Here is a 24,987-nt window from a genome sequence, read left to right as displayed (position 1 = left end):
GGACAGCTGGTGATTACAGGTACAGCACTAGTTCCTGGCTCTGGACAGCTGGTTATTACAGGTGCAGCACTAGTTCCTGGCTCTGGGCAGCTGGTGATTACAGGTACTGCACACTAGTTCCTGGCTCTGGACAGCTGGTGATTACAGGTACAGCACTAGTTCCTGGCTCTGGGCAGCTGGTTATTACAGGTGCAGCACTAGTTCCTGGCTCTGGGCATCTGATGATTACAGGTACAGCACACTAGTTCCTGGCTCTGGGCAGCTGGTGATTACAGGTACAGCACACTAGTTCCTGGCTCTGGGCAGCTGGTGATTACATGTACAGCACACTAGTTCCTGGCTCTGGACAGCAGGTGATTACAGGTACAGCTCACTAGTTCCTGGCTCTGGGCAGCTGGTGATTACAGGTACAGCACACTAGTTCCTGGCTCTGGACAGCTGGTTATTACAGGTACAGCACACTAGTTCCTGGCTCTGGGCAGCTGGTGATTACAGGTACAGCACACTAGTTCCTGGCTCTGGGCATCTGATGATTACAGGTACAGCACACTAGCTCCTGGCTCTGGGCAACAGGTGATTACAGGTACAGCATACTAGCTCCTGGCTCTGGGCAGCTGGTGATTACAGGTACAGCACACTAGTTCCTGGCTCTGGGCAGCTGGTGATTACAGGTACAGCACACTAGTTCCTGGCTCTGGGCAGCTGGTGATTACAGGTACTGCACACTAGTTCCTGGTTCTGGACAGCTGGTGATTAAAGGTACAGCACACTAGTTCTTGGCTCTGGACAGCTGGTAATTACAGGTACAGCACACTAGTTCCTGGCTCTGGGCAGCTGGTGATTACAGGTACAGCACACTAGCTCCTGGCTCTGGGCATCTGGTGATTACAGGTACAGCACACTAGTTCCTGGCTCTGGGCAGCTGGTGATTACAGGTACAGCACACTAGCTCCTGGCTCTGGGCAGCTGGTGATTACAGGTACAGCACACTAGTTCCTGGCTCTGGGCATCTGATGATTACAGGTACAGCACACTAGCTCCTGGCTCTGGGCAGCAGGTGATTACAGGTACAGCACACTAGCTCCTGGCTCTGGGCAGCTGGTTATTACAGGTACAGCACACTAGTTCCTGGCTCTGGGCAGCTGGTGATTACAGGTACATCACTAGTTCCTGGCTCTGGGCAGCTGGTGATTACAGGTACAGCACACTAGTTCCTGGCTCTGGGCAGCTGGTGATTACAGGTACAGCACACTAGTTCCTGGCTCTGGGCAGCTGGTGATTACAGGTACAGCACACTAGCTCCTGGCTCTGGGCAGCTGGTTATTACAGGTACATCACTAGTTCCTGGCTCTGGGCAGCCCGGTGATTACAGGTACAGCACACTAGTTCCTGGCTCTGGGCAGCTGGTGATTACAGGTACAGCACACTAGCTCCTGGCTCTGGGCAGCTGGTGATTACAGGTACAGCACACTAGTTCCTGGCTCTGGGCAGCTGGTGATTACAGGTACAGCACACTAGTTCCTGGCTCTGGGCAGCTGGTGATTACAGGTACAGCACACTAGCTCCTGGCTCTGGACAGCTGGTGATTACAGGTACAGTGCTAGTTCCTGGCTCTGGGCAGCTGGTGATTACAGGTACATCACTAGTTCCTGGCTCTGGGCAGCCCGGTGATTACAGGTACAGCACACTAGTTCCTGGCTCTGGACAGCTGGTGATTACAGGTACAGCACACTAGTTCCTGGCTCTGGACAGCTGGTGATTACAGGTACAGCACACTAGTTCCTGGCTCTGGACAGCTGGTGATTACAGGTACAGCACTAGTTCCTGGCTCTGGGCAGCTGGTTATTACAGGTACAGCACACTAGTTCCTGGCTCTGGACAGCTGGTGATTACAGGTACAGCACTAGTTCCTGGCTCTGGACAGCTGGTGATTACAGGTACAGCACACTAGTTCCTGGCTCTGGACAGCTGGTGATTACAGGTACAGCACTAGTTCCTGGCTCTGGGCAGCTGGTGATTACAGGTACAGCACACTAGTTCCTGGCTCTGGGCAGCTGGTGATTACAGGTACAGCACACTAGTTCCTGGCTCTGGGCAGCAGGTGATTACAGGTACATCACTAGTTCCTGGCTCTGGGCAGCTTGTTGTTACAGGTACATCACTAGTTCCTGGCTCTGGGCAGCTTGTTATTACAGGTACATCACTAGTCCCTGATTCTGGGCAGCTGGTGATTACAGGTACAGCACACTAGTTCCTGGCTCTGGGCAGCTGGTGATTACAGGTACAGCACACTAGTTCCTGGCTCTAGTGGTTGGTGATTACAGGCACTATGCTAGTTTTTGGCTCCATGACAGTAATACCATGTTGACCACATGCACACCGCTGGAAATGTGGCTTCAAGATCATTGGCATGTTGGTAAGTGGAACTAGCTCCCAAAAATTCAAATGCTATAATCTAATAAATATAGTTTTCCAGTCATTTACCCTCTGCCAAATATTATAATGCGGGCCAGTGGTTGAGAATTGTTTATGTTTACTTGGTTATTGTCACTTAAGATGACTTCACAGTCAGTTTTAGATTTGTCTCTCTCTCACAATTACTGATCAGAGCAGAGTTTCAGAGGATTAAACTAGAGTTTCGGTCATGCAGAGACAAACCTCTGCGTAATTAAATGTTGTTCCATCACTGTTTGCACCAGTGGGACACGTGATATAAATGGTTATTGAACATGCAAGCAGTTTCTGAATACAAATAATACATTAGGTAACTTTTTCAGCAATGTGTCTGTTAAAAGCTGGACTCAAATTTGTGTTTTAATATTATCCAAGCACCATCTGACCGGACTTGTATTAATATATGATTTATGAAACAGTTATAGGTATTGTCTTCTGATATTATGTTTTGTAGGTCTTGCTGAAGGAGTGTACATTATTTGATGGAAAACACATTATTGATACTGTTGCCAGGTGTTATATTTAGAAAATGTAAACACTTCCTGTATCAACAATCTTTGCGGTTAAGAATGATTTAATTTATATGCTGGACAACATTTAAATAAACAAGAACAGTGTAAGTACACTACAGGTATTATAAATTTATTCTTGGCCTCACCAAGTAAAGTTTAGTTCTGTACCTACTGTCACATCCTTCCATTAATAGTATTTCACTTCACGTACTTCTGCTATGGTTCAATTCACTAACAAACACAGAGATTTACAATTTATACAGCTAGAAACTGTAACCCGGGCTACTAGTACAGAGAGACCCGGCTCTTGTAGAAGTGTGCAGGAGATATAATTAAATAGATTAGACTATTTCCAGGACACATGCACCATGTGTAATTACTATTCGATTAGTACCCAAATCATAGACACTGCTGACGTAGTAGTACCCTACACAACATCCTGTATGGAAACGCTTCTACGAACTATCTTCATTGAGAAATGCAACATACGCTCTGAGGGCCTGAGTCATTAAGGAGAGTAAGGCAAAACGAGTACATGTTCTCTGGGACAAACCATGTTACAAAGGGGTGCACATTAGTTTACTATTTTGCACAAGTTAAATACTGGCTGTTTTTTCATGTAGCACACAAATACTTGACAGCTTTATTTTTACACTGAAATTTAAAGTTGATCTAGGACACGCCCTACCCCAGCTATAAATCTGTTCCCACATTTTAAATTTACCTCCCCCTACATGCAACATGGTTTTGCCCAGGTGCAAAGTTACTCCTATTTTCTGCTGTGCTCTCCTTGGTGACTCAGGCCCTGAATCGTCACAAAGCTGTAGCTTGCACTGGTCTCACATGCAGATTTGTCAACAAGTACTAATGTACGCCTGACGTCAGTCTGGCTATATGTGACTGTTGCAGACCTGACGCATCTTGGGAGACACATTTTATGCCTGTGAGTTTAAACGTAAAATGAGTCCAACTCTACATGAGCCTGTTAATGTCTGCCCATTGGCACTATGCAGGCTCTTTCATGCACAGCAATGTGCCTTTACCAGTCTTACAACCTCTCCTCTTACCTTATGTACCACCACCCTTCCAGGTTCTTCTGAATGACCTCCACCGTGACACCTTTCTCAAACCCAATCTCATCTTTCCCTTGGCTGGTGTAAGGCTGCACAGTAATGTATTTTTCTTCTAATGACAAGAGAAGTAAGTTATTAATAACATGTCTGACAGTTTCGAGAACAGATCTCTAGCTCCCCATTTTCTATAAATCTACCACTTGCATTAATACAAACCATTAAAAATAACATCAATAGACAGAATACTGAAAACACTACATAGGGAAACTTTCTAAATTACCATTACATTTAAAATACAAGTTGATCCCACACAAATAATCATTGGCAAACATACTCGATATGTAAAAGTTCCAAAGCAATGGGAAATGTGAACATTTTACCACTGTATGTCTTTGAATGCAAGCTATTGTCCTTTGTTATCAGACAGTTTTGGCTACGAAAGGCTCCCTGCAGTGTACTTTCAGCTATGAATTCTGGTGTGCGGAGGACAGATTTATATGCAATAAATTTATCAAAGCACCTGCAACATATTTGGGAATATTGTTGCTAGTTATTTTATATAAAGCAACTTTTATTTAACAAATATTCTAAATATACAAAAGGCATAAATATACTACTATCAATATCTGTTGACATGGTATATAAGAATAAAAACTATCTTTTTTTTTTAAACAACAACTTAAAATGACATGAGTTACACTAATGGCAAAGCTGTTTAATGAAGGTGCTAAAGTGGCATTTGCCCTGGGGCCTAAAAGGGCAGGGGTACTTCCTCTAGAGAGCAGAGCCCCTACAAAGACTTCTGTATCCTGCATGCAGTTACATTGGGTGTCTATTTGATTTAATTAATTTCATTTATTTATTTATTTAACGTATCCATATGCGATGAATTCTGCCCTTTGTTTGTAAAACAACTTTTTCACTAATTACAACCCCCTTAAAGACTCCAGTTGCATTTACAGAGCATTGGGGGCTGGATTACTGGTTCAGTATCTGATGATTTTCAACATAGTCATATTATCGTTTATCCTCAGAGCGGGTCTGATTGTGGGGCTTCATCATGGAATTATTTTATTAATTTAATGTTGAACGTTATTGCATAAAAGCACAATCTGAAAGTGTTTACAAAGCAAGCAGCTGGTATTTATTAAACATTAAGTGAGCAATGACAAGGCAGGAGTGCAGAGCAGCTCAGTAACAGTCACCGAGAGCAATGCTTTGGGAGGCATCCAAAACAAAGAAATATTTACTGCAGACATCAGCAGAAGGAATTTACCCCAAGGATAGCAGGGGGTTAAAGAGGAAATGCATGTGATTTCCATTCTATTTGACACATTGATAATGGAAAACTAAGATGATTTAGGTTTAAGCTGTTTTATAGCACGAAATCGGTTTGGATTTTTCCCTAAACGGCAAACAGTACAGCCACTTATCTATTTATATGTAATTGACTAGTATTCCTCCAAAGGACTCACACAGAGGTAAAAGATGTAAATGGAACCAAAGTTGACAGGGTATACAGAATGTACACTAGCTAGGATCGAGTGCAGTCTCTGGCGCCAATCATGACTGATTACCCTAGACAAGAGCTGCGTGTTCTATACACATGAGTTATATTGTGAATCATAAAGCTTAGCAACACCACGGGCAGAGTAGAAATCTGATCTATATTATACATTATGTTTTCAGCCCTATATCCCAAAACAACTCATATCATGGGGAGTCCCAATATTGTAGAGACAATTAACTTGATAATTTAATACATTAGTATCAATGAGCTAATAAATAGCAAGTCGTCACATTGTGGGCAGCACAGTGTCCTAGTGGTTAGCACTTCTGCCTCACAGCGCTGGGGTCATGAGTTCAATTCCCGACCATGGCCTTATCTGTGTGGAGTTTGTATGTTCTCCCTGTGTTTGCGTGGGTTTCCTCCGGGTGCTCCGGTTTCCTCCCACACTCCAAAAACATACTGGTAGGTTAATTGGCTGCTATCAAAATTGACCCTAGTCTCTGTCTGTCTGCCCCCCTCTCTGTCTGTCTGTCTTTGTGTGTATGTATGGGTCTATATTAGGGAATTTAGACTGTAAGCTCCAATGGGGCAGGGACTGATGTGAATGAGTTCTCTGTACAGCACTGCGGAATTAGTAGCGCTATATAAATAAATGATGATGATGATGATGATTGGTGTCACAGGTGGGATTTTTTTCAGAACAGGAATGCTTTTGGTCAACATCAGGTTTTAATATATGAAGCCATTTGCAGCAAGCAAGAGTTTATAATCTATACGATGATGAGATTACATTACATAATCATACACTTTACTCTTTGGGTCCACGCTTGATGCCTTTGCACTTTAAAGAAATAGAATTTACAGTGGTTCGCAGCTGGCAAAGCAAGGACTGGCCACTCTACATAGAACAACCACAGTATATGTAATAATTATTGGTGTGGAACGGCATCAAGAACATATTTGAAAGGTTCAGCATGTGGCAAGCATATTTCAGGGTTGTTATTTATTGTTGGGAGGCACACATTTTATTAAGAAATTCTCTTTTGCCTGCATCTGCATTAAAACTCATTAAAATAAATCATAAAAGCCAAAGGGGTAAACAAAGGAGTCATATATAAACAGACAATGTGGTCCTAGTCATTAGGAAACACTTATACGCTAATAAAATTGGCTTGAGAATCGCATACTTTTATTTTCCGACTGCTATTATTATTGTTTAAGAATAAAGTAACAAGACATTTCTAAATGATTATAATCATGAACTCTAAAAAGGGAGGAACATCATTTTTGTCCCAGCAGTGGTCAGTTTTAAACCACATGTATAGAAAAAAAAGTAACCAGTCATGTAAGATGCCCAGGGAGGATGAAGACGCCGAAAGGGAATAGTCTACTATATACTTTGACTAAGAAAATCCTATCAGCTGTGCTGCTACGTTATAGGAGCTCAGTTCTAGGCAATCCAACGATGCTTCAATGTCTCATCTATGGGAGATGCTGAATATAGATATTTCTAGATTGGAGTTCTATCCATTCACATGCTAAAAGTATTTAAATATATCGGTTTACACAGTGAACTTGTCACCTACACAAAGTGGAGGCAGCCATGTTTGTTTGTTGGCTGTACTACTACTATTCATGAGAACATAGACTATGAATTCAGTCGGGCCAGTGACAACACGGACGTCTGCCGCAGTGATGTCACAGGTTCCAAGCGACATAATAGGCTGTATTCTCATGAATACTGTATCGCGCCACAAAATGTGTGACTCTGCTGTGTATAGGTGTATGGCATACTAGGTGCAGGTTAAATCTGTTTCTCTGTCATAATTTACTACATTCAGACGTTATTGACTGGTTTGGGTCAGGGCAAACAGCGAATGCACAGTACTCTTACAAATGGGGCACTTATTTAAATCCCTGAAGAGAGCAAGACATGGCGAATCGCCATGTACTATTACATGTGCCCATCCCGTAGTGTTATTATTAATAAGGCACACTCAATTATACAGCAAATCAAAATAAGACGTGCTCTCGCTCTATAAGGACAGACAAGAAGTGTAATCCTTTTAAAAGGATTTGGTCAGGGTGATTGCTCACCAGTCTAATAGCATGAGTTGTAAAGATATGAAATCTGGAACAATCTACAGGTTCAGCTTCAAAAAAGGTTTCCACATCTTCTAGCTAAACACAACAAGAATCTTTAAGCACTTCTGTGTTATATGATTAGTCTATGCCAGAGGTGCACAGCGGATTCCCACAATCTGGGGGTGAATGTATCATGCTGAGAGTTTTCCGGCGGGTTTGAAAAACCAATCAGACTCTAGCTATCATTTATTTGGTACATTCTACAAAATGATAGCTAGAATCTGATTGGTTGTTATAGCCAACATCCCCACTTTTTAAACCCGCCGGAAAACTCTCATCTTGATACATTTACCCCCTGGTGTTTTTTCATGCTGTTTGGTCAAATGTGCAATACATTCTATTGGAACGCCCACTTTGGGGGTCCCAGAACAATGGCACACTGACACTTGGGGCCCCAGCTGGCAAATGGCTAAGCACCACTGATCTATGTAACACGTATCCTATTGGTCCTGAAGTGCTATTTAGCTGTGTTTCCAGACCAACTAGAAAAGGGAAGTCCCCTGAATTGGAGACAATATCCTACAAATGCTCAATAGCAGATGTTTGAATTACGCCAAACACATACAGCCATGAATATGTGTTTGAACAAAACAGAAAAGCCAGTTGTTTGAAGGAAAAAAATGCATTAAAAATTTGCTTTGACTGTAAGATGCTGAATATTATAAGAAAAATACAGATCTCATAAATGCATTAACTAAACACTGTCTTTTTCCAAACCACAGCAAGATTTTATTTTTAAATCGTTTCCCTCAGTCAGCAATCTCCCCGGGTGTCTTTGTATCTCTCACACAGCCCTGCTGGCAGGCATTGGGAAAAACCATTCCCAACTCCAGAGGGGGCTGGATTTATACACAACTGTTGGAAGCTGCGGTTTCAGGCATATTTTAACTCCCCTAGTATGAAAAACAAAGCGGAGTGAGGAATTGTTAATCAGGAAGCTGTCTGTTTGCTATGACTGTGGATGTGGGTGCAGGAGAGAAGATCTGTACTGTTAACTGGGGCTGGTTTTTAATATCAGAACCTTATGTGTTACTCAGGGATTGTTAACGCTTTCATGGACCTTTGGATTTGCACTATAATTCCATATATGTCATATTACCGCAGTAGCTTTTTAGAACATCTATCTGTATATATTTGTAGTGCAATGCAGTTTTAATAAAAACATTTCTTTCTTAACCTAAGACAAGTGGTTTAAGGGCACATAAAGAATAAAGATTTTTTTTAGGTTACCTGGTATCTGATTGGTGTTTGTTTTTCAAATTAAAAAGTGGCTGCATTGATTTTTTTGTGAGAAAACAAGGAAGAGCTACATTGGTTCAAAATAGCTTCCTCTACAGCAGTGGTGAGCAACATATGTTTTTAAGTTTCCCCCTTTATCCCACAAAGGGGAAATGTGAGGATAAATTACTTCACCGAAAGGGCAGTTGATAAGTGGAATAGCCTCCCATCAGAGGTGGTGGAGGCTAATACAGTAGAGCAATTTAAACATGCTTGGGACAGACATAAGGATATCCTTGCAAAGAATAAAGGATCAAATAGGTTTTGAGGTTACCGCAGGTTAAAAATTGGGAAGACTAGATGGGCCAAGCGGTTCTTATCTGCTGTCAGAATCTATGTTTCAAATTCTAAAGGGGACAGATCCCATTATGAGATCAATGGACCAGAAATGAGTGTAGACACAACTCAGGTAGACTTTGGCAACCAAAAACAAACCATGTCCGCTACATAGACATTATAGATATACTAAGCACAGTATGACAGTGTTATCCAAGTATTTCCATGAGGAAGACCACATTCTTCCTACTACTATGTGTTTGTGGTTCAAAATACTAGTAAAATAGAAAAGGCATTGTCCAATAGTCTATAGGAAAGGATAAGGAAGTTGACGGCCACAACGGAACTTAGGGGGATGCACCTAGTCTGCTGGTTGCCAAGGAGACAGTTCATTCACTTTAGAACCTCTCAGTTCTATTACTTTAGAACCAATCAGTTCTATTACATTAGAACAACTGAGTTATATTATATTAGAACCACTTAGGAAAAAATTAAATCTGGTCTGGAGGGTCACATTGTTACCCAACGCTGCTCTAGAAATTAGATATCATTATTCCTTTGTGTAAATATTGCGAGAATGAAATCAACTTCTCAGTGGACTTAGGAACATAAGCACTAAACAACATAAAGAATGTGCATTAAACCATCAGGGGGCCAGACATAAAAGCATAGAGTGAAGGTATACAGCTGGGAGAGATGGAAATGGCAGAAGGGTTTATATGGAGTATAGAATGGTATGTACAAGCTGAACATTGCAGAAAAGGCATAGGTCAGCCTGCAAGTATGTACACCTCATCAAACCTACTGGTACTTGGGCTAAGCACATGGAATGCAATCTCTTAAACGTATCAGTAAATTTCTATTCACCTCGGCTCTGTTGCCTGTTGACTATGCCACCCAGCGTCCAACGCCGGTCCAAGCGCCGTAGATGAGCCTTGCGCCTCTTAGTTACTAACAGAGTGGATGGATGGGAACATAAGGAGACAAACAGAAAGAAAAACATGACAGGAGGATGTGAATAATAAACAAAAATATGAAACAAAAATTACATGAACGATGAATATGTTAAATGTAAAATATTAGACACTGATTATAATGTTGGAGGGTGGTTGGGGGGGCATATTCACACTGGAAGGAGCAGATGAGCAACATTTAATGGAGTTTTTGGGTAAAGAGAACATTCAGTAACACAGAATCCATTTCATTCCTTTTCAGTATGTGCACTTATCTACTGGTATTTTCCAAACCATACAGAAAACGTATGCATAAAACAATCCTTCTATTACTGTACATGATGGATTACATCTTTGTTCCTAGTTGTCCAACTTGTAATGTCCTATAATGCTTTTCCCCCATTCAGCAGCGTACTACCTTAGTATTGTATTTGTTACTGACATATAACTGTCTAGAGAACAACCATAATGGTACTGGCAGCATGGTGGCTTAGTGGTCAGCACTTCTGCCTCACAGCACTGGGGTCATGAGTTCAATTCCCGATCATGGTCTTATCTGTGTGGAGTTTGTATGTTCTCCCCGTGTTTGTGTGGGTTTTCTCTGGGTGCTCCGGTTTCCTCCCACCCTCCAAAAGCATCCTAATAGGTTAATTATCTGCTATTAAATTGGCCTTAGTCTCTGTCAGTGTGTGTATGTTAGGTAATTTAGACTGTAAGCTCCAATGAGGCAGGGATGTGAGTGAGTTCTCTGTAGAATTAGTGGTGCTATATAAATAGCTGATGATGATGGTCTATGCATCAACCCCACGTGGTATACAGATTTTTACATCCCAATGTACATTTCACAAGGTTTACATATTCACCAAAGTGACTGTCTCCACTCTGTCCAGATGACAGGTCGGCTTTAATTACTGACATGTAAACTGGACAGATTCTGTGACTAACTGAAACAAGAAAACATCAATCTGCCCCGAAAACTGTACACTTTATATGTGTCAGTAATTCAAGCGATGAGCTGGCAACCATGGTTTGTGGAGCGGATTAGTTACCAGAAATACAAGACAACATAGATCTTGAAAATATATTTGCAGTAGTTAACTCTTTTTTTTTTTTGCACATTATCATTCAAGAGCATAGTATGAAATTATACAGCACATTACGTCAATACATTCATGTGCATGTTTAGGGAAGCACAATGTACAGCTTCATACTGCAATGCTGCTTCTAATGTGCGCCCGGACTAAATAAAGAATAATAATACTTTTAAAAGATACACCCTGACACATTTTGGATTCTCTGACCCTGTTTTAATTGCCATTGTACTATGTTTCAGAATCCTATTAAATAAAATAATAAAAAAAACTAAAAGAAAACACCCTCATAATTCAGATAGATTACAGAGCTTCAAGACATATTTTATTTAAATGAGCAGCTATAGTTAATATTCCTAGATCAAAGGCGCTCGGCTTTTCATGACAGGGGGTGTCCGAAACTTCTAAGCACAATTACTATTCATCCAGAAATCACTTTCATCTGTTTTCAATGAGTTAGTTTTGAGAGCGTCATTCTCAGGTCACTATGTGAGTTATTCATACCCAGTAATAGTTAAAATCTATTGGAATGTTTAAACTACGAGCAATGTGTAAAGTATGTCATACACTTATTGGGCTTATTACTTATTACGATACAAACGCACACAATTTAGAAGGATGAAGATGAATGTCGATGTATGTTTGATACATGCCATGAACTATTGTCAAGAACTATAAAAGTGAAGGTATTTTGGGTGCTGTACAACAACAAAAGAATGACCTAAAGATTTCATTGTAATATGAATAGCACAATACTCCATAGACAGTAAAAATAAACAAATATAAACAAGTTTAAATACAAGCACTGCATTCAGTTTTATAGTCATGTACCATAACCACTACCAATAATTTAGTGCTTATACAATACTTGAGTCCTAACTCGTCCCAGATTTTTATAGCCCTTGACACACAAAACATTTTCCTAATGCTTCCAATGAAAGGGAACAATTTGCATTTATAGAAATGCAGAATTAGTACATACAAAGGAAACCTCTATATATTGTGAGCTCCTTAGACAACTTATATTGAAAAATGGTTATTAAAGGGAAAAATAAGAAGGAACAACACTAAATAATAGACATTGTTGGTTGTTGAACACTGCCTGTCTCCTAGAGCTTCAGAGAGACTGTAAATCTTCCCAGCACTTACAACTGGGAAGGGCACAGAAACTAGAGCATCAGCCGTCACAGGATAAACCATTCGCTTTATTAGTAAAGATGACAGGCAGTACAGCTCCACAATGCTGCCCTGTGCTACAGCCATGTTTTACAGTGGCTATAAAGATGATTTAAGCTCTTTGGCATGTTTTATATCTGGCATTTCTTAAGTCATGGAATAAAAATAGATTTATTTGGGTATTCTTACCACAAGAGCAAGGTAAACTAGCTTGTAATGTCAAATTGAAAAAAAAAAAAAAAAACACAAACTAAAGCTTTTCCTTAATTACAAATAAAAAACAGACAGTAAATGATTATCAGTACCCTCCTCTTGTTTTAATAACGCCTGCTACCACCATTAGCTGCAATTACAGCTGTGCAACTTATTGGGTAGTAGCTTTGAACATGTGGACACTGCAATTTTTTGGTGATCAGCAACGTTCAATCAGTCCACTGATTCTCTGTGGAAGTTTAGGTCTGGGCGTAAACATGGTCACTCCAATGTGACCTTTTCTCAAATTTCTTTTGATTGTTATTTGATCTTCACGATGAAGCTTTTGTTAAGAAATGCACTGTGGGATAGGTGTAATTATTTTAAAATTAAATGATTTGCAATTCATTACATTATTTGTTATTACAGAGTATTTTGTGTTCATCAGTAGTGAGAATTGTCATAGAACTTCTGGCATGGGTGAATAAATACTTTTTATAGCCACTGCAAAGAGCGTAGAAAAAAGGTGAGTTATTAACACCAACTTTGAATACTGTATAAAATATACTATAGAGGGATGACCAATGGAAACATTTTGTCAAATATTTCCTAGTAGAGAGCCTGGAGAAGTGCAGGAACACAAAGGAGTTGGAAACAGGGAGCTCCGAGTGTGAAGTGAGAACGAGCCGGAGAGATCTGGACCCCAGGGGGCGCTGTGGAGTACATGGCCTGTTAGTGAGCCTGAGCTGCAGCTGTAAAACCCATTTACTGGAGAGGTCGAGGATCCAGACTGCAGAGCTATCACTGATTGCACGGACCATTCCTACAGCTGGCAGAAAGAGGATTCAGAGGCTGTTTCCTGTGTTACTGTCACTATCCCGACATAACTACTATTCACTGCGTTCTTGTCAGTGTGTTATGCAGACAGAAAGGGCCTTCAGTGATTATCACAAACGGTATCGTTTTATGAACGTTTTATGTGCTGGATATTGCAAATACTAGTAATATGTAACAGAAGTACTGTATGGAGTTTGTATGTCTTCTCTGTGTTCATGCGAGTTTACTGAGTGCTTTGGTTTCCTCCCACAATCCAGAAAACATACAGGTAGGTTAGTTGGCTTCTGACAAAAGGACCGCTAGTAGGTGTGTGTCTGTGTGTGCGAGTGGTAGCAGACTGTAAGCTCCAATGGGGCAGGGACTGATGAGAAGAATCAGCTGCCTAATATGGCACTCTACAAATAAGCAATAATAATAATGTAGGGCCTGATTCATTAAGGATCTTAACTTGAGAAACTTCTTATTTCAGTCTCCTGGACAAAACCATGATACAATGCAAGGGGTGCAAATTAGTATTCTGTTTTGCACATAAGTTAAATACTGACTGTTTTTTCATGTAGCACACAAATATCAACTTTAAATTTCAGTGTACAAATAAGCTATCAAGTATTTGTGTGCTACATGAAAAAACAGCCAGAATATAACTTATGTGCAAAACAGAATACTAATTTGCACCCCTTGCATTGTAACATGGTTTTGTCCAGGAGACTGAAATAAGAAGTTTCTCAAGTTAAGATCCTTAATGAATCAGGCCCGTAATTATTATCTGTAAGCTGAATGTAATGAATCATATGAGATCTCTTAAATAATGGTCTCATAGTTGGGTGTCAATGAAGATGCCATGTGTTAGATCAGTGTTGGCTACTCTGTGACACTCCAGGTGTTGTGAAACTACAAGTCCCAGCATACCCTTCCAGCAATAAGCTGCTATATATTGGCAAAGCATGCTGGGACTTGTAGTTTCACAAACACCTGGAGTGTCACAGGTTAGCCAACACTGTGTTAGATGGTATGTAAAATATAAGGAGGTTATAGAGAGAACAGGAACCTCCCCAAAGGGGACACAATACAATACACAACATTCCAGTGAAATGAAGATAACTAGTTGAGTTGAATAGCAGGTCTGTTACTCCAGCTTGGGGGAAGACTGAAATTTCCCATAATCCCTTAGGGGCTTGTAATGCTATTTAGCCCTGAACTGTTACTGAGGCCACACCTGTTACTAATGTGCATCTGGTTGCTGATATCTCGCAATCTGATATATCATATTTGTATTTGGAATGTTAAAATGTGATGTCATACTTTGAGAAACATGCTGATTTACATATGTCTGACATCTATCTGCAGGTCCCTTTGCGTCTCTATAAGGGTGTTACACAATGGGCAGCCTCATCTGTGGAAATATCTTGCTCTATTAAATCAGCGAGTTCACTCAGTATTTCTTTACCATCTAGATATATTTAATGCAACAATACATATAAACACTCTGTGCAAAATATTGCCTGAAGAAACTACACTTTCTTTCAATTTATGTGTAAACTTTTAGATGAACTATACACAGTTGTAAGTGTAGTATCAATTTATGGCTGATGTAAGAGCAACAAACATACATGTAATTTGTCTGCTATGTGTAATCAACATTAAAATTGTACCAAATGATATGTTTAATCCATTTTAAATGGTGTACAATATGCTGTCCTATGTAAGTGCACGTTATCACTAAACAAAACCGATGAGGTGAGACAACCACACAATAAGTGTCCTGCTATAGTGTACAGCTATACAAAACAGGGCATGAAGACTGGCTAGCGGCTTAATGATATTATTGACAGAATAATGAATGTCACAGCTCCATAACTGTAATGTGTGTCTGTACGTTGGTTGACTTTCTAAACATAAAATATGTTAGTGATGAAAAGACGGCATACAAATGTCTCATGAACTCCGTGTTACGTAGAGACCTTCCACAAACCGCACAATGGCCTTGCTGTGAATTTGCTTTTCAATGGGAAAAAAACAGTCTTGCAGCAAAACTATGGCACTTTGTTTTATTTCCGCAGTATAACCTAAAGCCAAAACCATCTCCAGCAAGATATCCGCTCACGGCTTTATGATACATCCACTTGTTACAGGTTTTAAACTTACCATCTCCAGATTTAGAAGTGTGAATCTCAGAATCATCTTTGCTTCCACTCTGGGAGTCTAGATAAGTAGCAGGGACCCAGCCTTGCTCCTCTGCGGTGCTCACAAACCACCATCCTAACAAGCAGAAAACACAGACAACATAAGTAATTGTAACCAGTAAATAATACCACCAGCATCTTACAGCACTTTGGTAAGCATGCCCATTGTCTGACCATACAGTGACAATATGCAAAGGAGCCCATTTAATTTAATGCAGAGCTAGGCAACCTACGGCTTCGCCTGTCTGGCATTCCTAGGATTCGCAGTTCCATGAGCTGCCGATTGTAAGTCATTTGCAAAGTGCCGACCCTATGACAACAAAGATAGCGAATAAAAAGCAGTTCTGGCCCAGCTACACACCAGCAAACACTGAGCTCACAGGCCCTCAGTGTGCAGATACACTTCTATAGCTGTAGTGCCTTTAAATGTGGTGGCTCTTGTCCCCAAACAAACCTAACCTTAAAGAGCCAAGTGCTTAGCCAGAATGTGCTGTTTCATATTTATCTTTGTTACATATAAAGGATTTGTTTCACTCATCCAGAAACCATTTGGAAAGAATCTGGTGCAGCAGGAAAGCCAGATCCAAGTTATTGGAAACAGATCTTCATTGTTGGTTCCTATTTTTAAGCATCAAAGTATTCACATATTGCTCGACATTCAGTTGTAATTAGGAATTGAAAAAAAAAAAAATAGGACACAGGATGACAATCAGCTGACTGTATTAAGAGGCTTGTTATGCTTCCGATTACACAAACCCCCATGAGGAATAGCTGCTGAGTATTTGGATACATATTTTGTACATAGTGTATACTTCAAGCCATGGTACCAAAATGACCATCTCCTGACTGCAATTCACAATCACCAGCTTCCCTGTATCAAATTAAATCTACTTAAGTGTCACTCTGCCATCCCTATTGTCCTTTGTTCCACTTCTTTTCGCCATAGGGTCTTCCCAATAAATATGAGAGCATAAGTCTCTGTGTGTCCTGCATTCTAGTTAGATAAAATTTGAAAAATAAAAGTCCATGGTTACTTTGCCACCACCCCTGACATAAGGGGAACATTGTAGCTTAGCAGTGATTGAAGGAGGGTGTACAATAGGGGACACTTGTAAGTAAATAGAGCAGCCAGCACCCAAAAAATGGCAAGTGCAAGTGGGTATGGGGTGATCTGAACCAATGTGTTCCATTCCCATACCCGTTTCTATGTTTTTACTAGTCTTAAAAAGCATGATTTCTGACACCAATGGGTAAGGGACAAAATCCTAGGGCAAACCTTCCAAATATGAGACTTTCTTAGGAAATTCAGAGCTGTTGGTGACGATGTAATGATTGGTCTCTTACAGACATAACACAGGGCCAGCTCCAGGCCTGACCCTTAATATTGTCCTACTCTGAACCCCCTGTAGAATTCATGTCTAGAAGTAACAAAGTCCCTATCTGTGTTCCTACTATACACCTCGCCAGGCTGCCTGTAGAATGTTCATGCTGCCTGTAGAATGTTCATGCTGCCTGTAGAATGTTCACTGTAGCTCCTGCCAACGCGTCAGTGGAATCATACATGCAGCAAACTTTACCTACTGCATAAACTCTCTGGCCGCTCATAAGAAGCACTACCTGTAGATTTGGTCCATACAAATAAGGCAGTGGCAGAGCTATTGCATGAATTGGCAAGACTGGTGTCAATGTGTCCCTAGTCCTGCATCCTATGTTTTTATTCTACTGCTTATATGAACTATACTATGCACAAATACAGGAGGAATAAATAATGAAGACATCAAAACATCAACATAACCTTAACTTTATACCAACAAGTCATCTTGTTACAATAATCTACCATGTTCAGGAAAACCAAAGTAGAAATACTGTGGGCCTGATTCATTAAGGAGAGCAAAGCATAAAAAAAGAAGTAACTTGCACCTGGGCAAAAACATGTTGCATTGGAGGGGACAGGTTTATAGTTGGGGTAGGGCATGTCCTAGATCAACTTTACATTTCAATGTACAAATAAAGATATCAAGTATTTGTGTACTACATGAAAAAACAGTCAGTATTTAACATATGTGCAAAATAATAAACTACTTTGCACTCCTTGCAGTGTAACATGGTTTGTCTAAATTAACTAGGTCAAAGTTGACTGATACACAGTGAAGGAACTCATTTAGTAAGCTCAAATAATGCTAATAATAATATTCTGTAGAGTCCAACCTATCAATTCACAAGCAACTAATGATGTCGCCAAAACTCAATGATAGAAATTCCTTTAAAGAGTCAAAAGTTTTGACCCTCCCCCTAAAAATGACCAGAATAATTTGTAAACCAAACAATAATATAGATATTCAGGCGCTAAAATATTAGTTTCTATTTATAGCTTATTGGAAATAAATGCAGCTGGACATGGGTATGGTCTACCCCACAACAGAAGTGTACAAACAAAAAAAAGGAACCAGCGCAATTTAACCACTAGGAATTGAAATGTGTGTTACATTTTTATTTTGTTTGTACAGAATAATTTGTAGCCATACATTCTAGTATACATTATGAAACTGTCTCTGTGACCCTCTAAGCATTCTCTGCCCAGCCGTTTGGAGCAGAGAATGTACTAAGTTAATAACGTCTCACACAAAACAGCTTCATGCTCTTACTTTCATTGTCAGCTGAGGTTTCATAAGAATCCAATGACCTAAGGCGTTTACAATGCAACATGCTGCTCTAAGGTTTAACTAAGTTAGCCAAATGATGAAATCATATTGATTTACGCTGGCTCCAGTATGGACGTACTGTACAGTACAGAACTAGCATATCTAGAGCCTCCTTAATGAGGCACACAGGAACAGGCAGCAACGCGTTCTGAAACAACGCAGATGCTCACACAATCTATGGTTCTGTTTATTTGCAGCAGGAATTTATTGGCAGCATTGTAAGATGTGCTATTGGTTCTGCAACGTTCAATAAGGTTCTGCAAAGTTGGATAACTGATACATCAACACAATTGAGAGCAAAAACATGAAATTACATTAATGCACATTCTGTACTATACCATGTTGTAGGCTATAACTATGGTTTGTTTTAATGGTTGTAGCTAATTCTGCTTACTGGTGAGCCAGTTCTTGCAATAACATTTCTCTCCCTGCACTTACTGCCTGCTCTATTATCTAGAGCCAGATGAGAGTTTTACATACTGTACATTCTTGTTGACTTCCCTTTAGCTTTTTGGGATGCCTTTAGGTGGTGTAGTGGTTAGCACTTCTGCCTTACAGCACTGGGGTTATGAGTTCAATCCCCGACCATGGTCTTCTTTGTGAGGAATTTGTATGTTCTCTCCATGTTTGCGTGGGTTTCCTCTGGGTGCTCCAGTTTCCTCCCACACTCCAAAAACATACTGGTAGGTTAATTGGCTGCTAACTAATTGACCATTGTCTGTGTGTGTCTGTGTATGTTAGTGAATTTAGACTGCAAGCCTAAATGGGGCAGGGACTGATATGAGTGAGATCTCTGTACAGCGCTACAGAATTAGTGGCGCTAAATAAAATTCCTTTTAAAATCTACTTCAGCTCACCCAAAAAGTACATACAATCATAAAAACGTTGTCAATATTTATGAATGTGATATAAGCAGTCACTTTTTTCAATCATGCAGAGCAGTACATACATTTTAGCATGTTCACTGCTCCAGCACTTTACAGATATAACCTCCACTTGTCACTGAAGAATTGAACTGTTCTCGTCTATATACGGTAAATGAATCAAAACATTGAGTCATGTGACTGCCTCCAATCATGTGACAAGCAGCACAAACAACAGTGGCACAGAAACCATGCCGGGCATTGGTTACTGTGAGACATGGCTGGGGTGCACTGTATTTTTCCAATATTTATTCTCCATATCTACGATGCGGTTGAACTGGAGAATGGAAACACGGACTGCATACCTGGATGGAGCCTGGATCATTAATCTTCAAATCTGGAAGGAAGAGGAAAACTAGATATTCCCCATACACCCTGACAAATCCAAGACAGCTTATATATTTAGCACTTGATAACTTTGTGCAGAATACAGTTTTTACTCTGTTATATCCATTAATTGCTGTAGTGGTTTGATAGTACACTATATGCAGTGCTTGCGCTTACCTTTGGGACGCAGCTAAGGGAAAGTAGAAGACAAGGCCTGTGGTAATACTAGACCATTGTAAATCCATTTACTCTTGTGTGCTTTTATACAGTTTACAGCCATGCCTGTGGAGGGGCAAGGTGTACTGGAAGATAAAACTGGACTGGTGGACAATATAGATACATATTTTTTTTAAAGGAGAAATCCATCTGTATATAGTAGGTGTGGGGTACTTCTGGCCGTTGTTCAATGCAAAGGAAAAGTGTTTGTCCCTCCCCTAAAAACCAAAGTAGTTACTTCTGGGGATATATTTACTAAACTGCGAGTTTGAAAAAGTGGAGATGTTGCTTATAGCAACCAATCAGATTCTATTTATCATTTATGTAGTACATTCTACAGAATGACGGCTAGAATCTGATTGGTTAATATAGGCAACATCTCTCATTTTTCAAGCTTAGTAAATATACCCCCTGGAGCTGTTTTCTTCCCCCAGTGTCAGAAATTCCCAGATGCTTGAGAATCTGTCCAATCAGCTGCCACCTTAATTGAAGTTCCTTCTGGGTTAACTATTTGGCTTATCTCTGCTCTCTCCGATCCTCAGTCGTTGGCGGACTGTCAGGTGAGAATACAGTGCTGATTTGGAGGTAACAGTAGGGGCCCTGAGAGAGGGCCCATCACAGTTCTGTTACACAGTGGGGGTTATTGAGTTTTAATGTGGTGCATTTGAATAGAGACCTAGAGAGTTTGCCTGTCCTCACACATCAACCAGCAACGCCTTCTAAATACGTATTCGTGCTCTCAGTGTTAACATATCTCAAGCAGCCAGCTCAATGTAATTATTTTACCAGATGTGCAGCAAAAAATGCTGCTATATGGTCCATGATAAATAAAAGAATGACTCGTTCTGTTACACCTATTCCCCACATTTGTGTAATTGTCTCACAGTTGGGGGTTGAAAAGGTGACAGTCTAAACCCCACCCTAGTAAAACATGCACCAAAGCGTAGCTGCCAACTATTCTGTTATCTGTAATATAAGTCAGGGTTTTTCATACATTTGTTACAATATTCATGATGTATAATACTGACAAGCTGAGCAGTGACAATTCTTCCCTGGATGCCTCTATATTCATACCCTATACCAGAGGGAAGTGATCTGTCACTCTCCAGTGTTTGTGGAACTGTAAGTCACAGCATGCCATGGCTTGACAGCCATTATATTGCCATATACAATAAGTCAGGGTTATTGAACTGAACTGTATTATAATCAGTTTTTGATGTATATATTGTCCTATTTTTGCTTATATTTTTCAAATTACAAAATGCGTATGAAACTAACCCTGGAAGTCATATTAATGCAGACAATAATACTAGACGTAATTACTAATTCTTTAAGCAATAACTCATAGCACAACACTGTCCAACACACAGAGTATACACTGTACAATATAAGGGAGGATAGAAGCCCCACATATATACAGGTCACAGAGCTCCAAAGTCATTTGTAATATCTTTTACATTCATATATCACAGAGAACTTTTCAAATAAGTGTAGGTACACACTACAGGGAAATTCTAACGATTAGCGATTTACCAACGCCAGGCAAAAAACAAAAGTCCCGATCAGCACGCCAATTCATGTTTAAAACTATACTAGCGTCTGATGTACTTTAAGCGGTTGTTTCGCCACAGCCCTGTAAAAAGTGCCCCTCCATACAGCTTAACCAGTCCTAGTGCTGCCAGCTTCCCAGATTAGTACTAGGCATTAGGCTTTGTCAACCAGGGCTGGTGGCACCATTGCAGGGAAACAGGCAGTGTGGGGACCCATGCCATAGTGCTACACTAGCCCTAGGCTGGCCAGTACAGGGCTGGATTTCCTGGGGGCTCAGGTTGACAAAAGAAAGACTGAGCCCCCCAACTCCAGTTATAACCAGACCCCATGCTGAAAAAGTTCTGTATAAGATTTATTGCAGTGTGTTATATATAATTTAGAGTGTTTACATGCTAATGAAGAATAAGAGTATGAGATCTCTGGAGAGATTAGTATTGAGACATAAAAGAGCCTGGAAAGCCACATAGAGCCCCTAAGTCTCAATTTGGACAGCCCAGGCCAGATAAAATTGTGCTGCAGAGCCGGACCATCCACTACTATAATCCAGACCTGTATTTTACCTAGGGCCCCATGAGGTCTTAATCCTGCTATGTTCTGCTGTTACATGTTCTGCTACATCAGCAGCCTGATCTGGACAAGCAGCACATTAAACTCAATTCCTACGCAAGATATTGGCATTAAACATGAAAACGGTGTAAAGCGCTTTTTCTGCATGCATGGATGGAAAATATAGAAAACCATCTGCACGGAGGGTAATCTAATCTTTTAGAGGTTGTCTCACTTCACGTATTTAGTTTGGACGCATCTCGGCAGGCTGGAAAGTCTCTTGGCAGCTGCAGGTTATTGTGACACACAGTCAAATCAGTTCACTGCATAGATTTATTCCTTGAATATTTGTATTGTCTTACAGGGCAGAATAGCGCAATTGTAGCATCCCATACCAGACACAGTGAGATTATTACATCCATGTCCACAGCATGCAGTGACCTTTGACCCTAAATCCCAAACATCACTGCTTTGGACACATCCTTCTCTGACCCTTTTCCCTTCCATTCCGTTCATCACTTTGGGCACTTGTTAACTCCCCACGCTGTATCGTTCAATATCAAACCTCTGTCATGAATATCACACAGCTGCCAACATTTACATATAATTCCCAGAGACCCTTAGCAGCTGGGCCGGTATAACTAAGTACGTCATGCACAGTACCGGCTAGGTGGAATGATACAGCCCCATCATGATGTCACCAGACAAGGTCAGCATGTATTTTTTATATTTTAAACATACATATAAATAATAATTTACAATAAGGATACATAGTAAGGATTGCATTAGACTTATAGATTAAGCAGGGTTTAACTTACATCAATACTGCAGAATGTGCAGCACGGTGGCTAAGTTGTTAGCACTTCTGCCTCACAGCGCTGGGGTCATGAGTTCAATTACCGACCATGGCCTTATCTGTGTGGAGTTTATATGTTCTCCCTGTGTTTGCGTGGGTTCCCTCCGGGTGCTCCGGTTTCCTCCCACACTCCAAAAACATACTGGTAGGTTAATTGGCTGCTTTCAAAATTGACCCTAGTCTGTGTGTCTGTGTCTGTCTGTGTGTGTGTGTGTGTCTGTCTGTGTGTGTGTCTGTCTGTGTGTATGTTAGGGAATTTAGGCTGTAAGCTCCAATGGGGAAGGGACTGATGTGAATGAGTTCTCTGTACAGCGCTGCGGAATCAGTGGGCTATATAAATAAATGATGATGATAACATGAAACAATAGAGAGGTAGGTCGCTTAGCACAAGGCTCGACACTGATGTGTTCTAAAAACAGAATTAGAATATCATAACGATAATATGCTTGGGGTACCTAGACTAGACAGATAGAAGGAACAGGGACTGCACACAGAGAACGTCGCTTACTGTTATCTATTCAGTTTGAATTCTGCAGTGTGTACAATCTCTTCATAAACCAATAAAGCACAATGTGGCTATGCACACACAGCAATACACCCATGTGACTGGGAATGTCAGTATGTAACCTTCTATGAACGCTATTTTTCAGGTCTTTAATTTCCTTAAAATGCAGTAAATGTATATACAGTATGTGTGTGTGCCGTATCAAAAAAAACAACCAGTTCCCCTACAGTGACCACAACAGTATTTACTGATGCAATGGGCACACAGCTGTAGAACGGCTGGTTGAAATAAGCTTTGTGTCAGTGTGGCAGCTAGAGTTTGACATTAAGCAGGACAGGTCATGTTATAGCTCAAGCAGAAAGCACAGCTAACGAGTGGTCTTAGCGTTCCATAAAGTAAGTCAAAGACACATACCAAGAACACGCCTCGCCCTAAGTGACTATTTATTGATGCAGAAACAGTACCCGTTGCCGACCCAGTGGTGAGAAAGTCGCTTTGCTTGATTTACCATACCATATAAATAGCTGATGATGATGATGATGAACCATACTTTGGACGCTGAAACTATTAAGTCTCCATCTTGCCACAATATGAAAACTTTCCTCATTTTACTTCTTTCCAATTAAAATGTTTGATTCAATAATGGTGAATTATGTACATTAGTTAATAAGTTCACCTTAGCAACTATTATTGTGGAAAATTATTATGAACAGTTAGTTATATAATTGCTTATATTTTCCTCCTAGCGGGAAAAGTGGTGGATAATTTGGACACCCAGGGGTAAAATGTATCAAGCTGCGAGTTTCCGGCGGGTTCGAAAAGCGGAGATGTTGCCTGTAGCAACCAAACAGGTTTTAGTTATCATTTATTTAGTGCATTCTACTTAATGATAGCTAGAATCTGATTGGTTGCTAAAGGCAACATCTACACTGTTCAAACCCGCCTGAAACTTGCAGCTTGATACATTTACCCCACAGAGTTCCTGGAGAATTTTAGGTACAGTGTAAACGAAATATTTGGACAGCATGGCTTAGTAGAATGGGTGACATCATCTGTGACTCAGATAGAAAAACTGTATACCTCACAGCACTAAGAGGATCACACATTGCCAAAATCCATCAGATCAATAATGATACTGTAAAAAATAATAAAAGCATACATAGGGTAGTACTGTAACAAGAAGGGTGATGTAAATGGTGGGATCTATAACATATTAAATATCCCTCTTCCAGGTGTGTCTAATCGATGGGATGTTTTCTAAAAGGTGAAACCACGTGAGGGGGTCCCCGCAGGGGGTCTGCTTACAAGATTCCTTACGAACACAGCGCATCACAGAAAACTGCTCATAGATGAACACCTTGGTTTTCCAGAATCACATCCTCGCTCAAAACAAATGGGAAAGATGAAACAATCATAGCATAATTCCTTTTAATAAAATAAATATATTCTACAAAAGCAGTAAAAAGGAGCTGGTGCTCTCCTTTCTGCGTACCATAAAGGAATAATCACAAGCACATAACAGTAGGGCAAGATGGATTACCCGGGTTCCAAGTCCTCCCAAACATCGATGTAATAGTGCCCCAGATAGTAGCAGGAGAAACCGCTCAAACCGTCCAACACGTTTCATTTCCCAGGGGAATCTTTGTCAAGGTGACTCAGTTGGACATAACGGGCGACAATG

General features: G+C 40.5%; 1 protein-coding gene across 6 annotated transcripts in view; it reads right to left on the bottom strand.

The window, feature by feature from the left end:
• The window catches only part of SH3PXD2A (SH3 and PX domains 2A), a 236,409-nt gene that overhangs the window by 18,860 nt on the left and 192,562 nt on the right, over nt 1-24,987 (bottom strand). For 3 of the 6 annotated variants that reach the window (XM_075216202.1, XM_075216204.1, XM_075216207.1), the window contains 3 exons: nt 15,643-15,756; nt 10,116-10,199; nt 4,034-4,151 (listed from right to left, as the gene is read on the bottom strand). In XM_075216202.1, the coding sequence (XP_075072303.1) occupies nt 4,034-4,151; nt 10,116-10,199; nt 15,643-15,756 (316 nt within the window). The remainder of the gene's footprint in view (nt 1-4,033; nt 4,152-10,115; nt 10,200-15,642; nt 15,757-24,987) is intronic. The other 3 variants (XM_075216206.1, XM_075216208.1, XM_075216203.1) reach the window with 2 other exon arrangements.

The sequence above is a fragment of the Mixophyes fleayi genome, chromosome 6, assembly GCF_038048845.1.
Source record: "Mixophyes fleayi isolate aMixFle1 chromosome 6, aMixFle1.hap1, whole genome shotgun sequence".
In the NCBI taxonomy this organism is placed as follows: domain Eukaryota; kingdom Metazoa; phylum Chordata; class Amphibia; order Anura; family Limnodynastidae; genus Mixophyes; species Mixophyes fleayi.
This window is presented reverse-complemented; position numbering and strand designations above follow the sequence as displayed.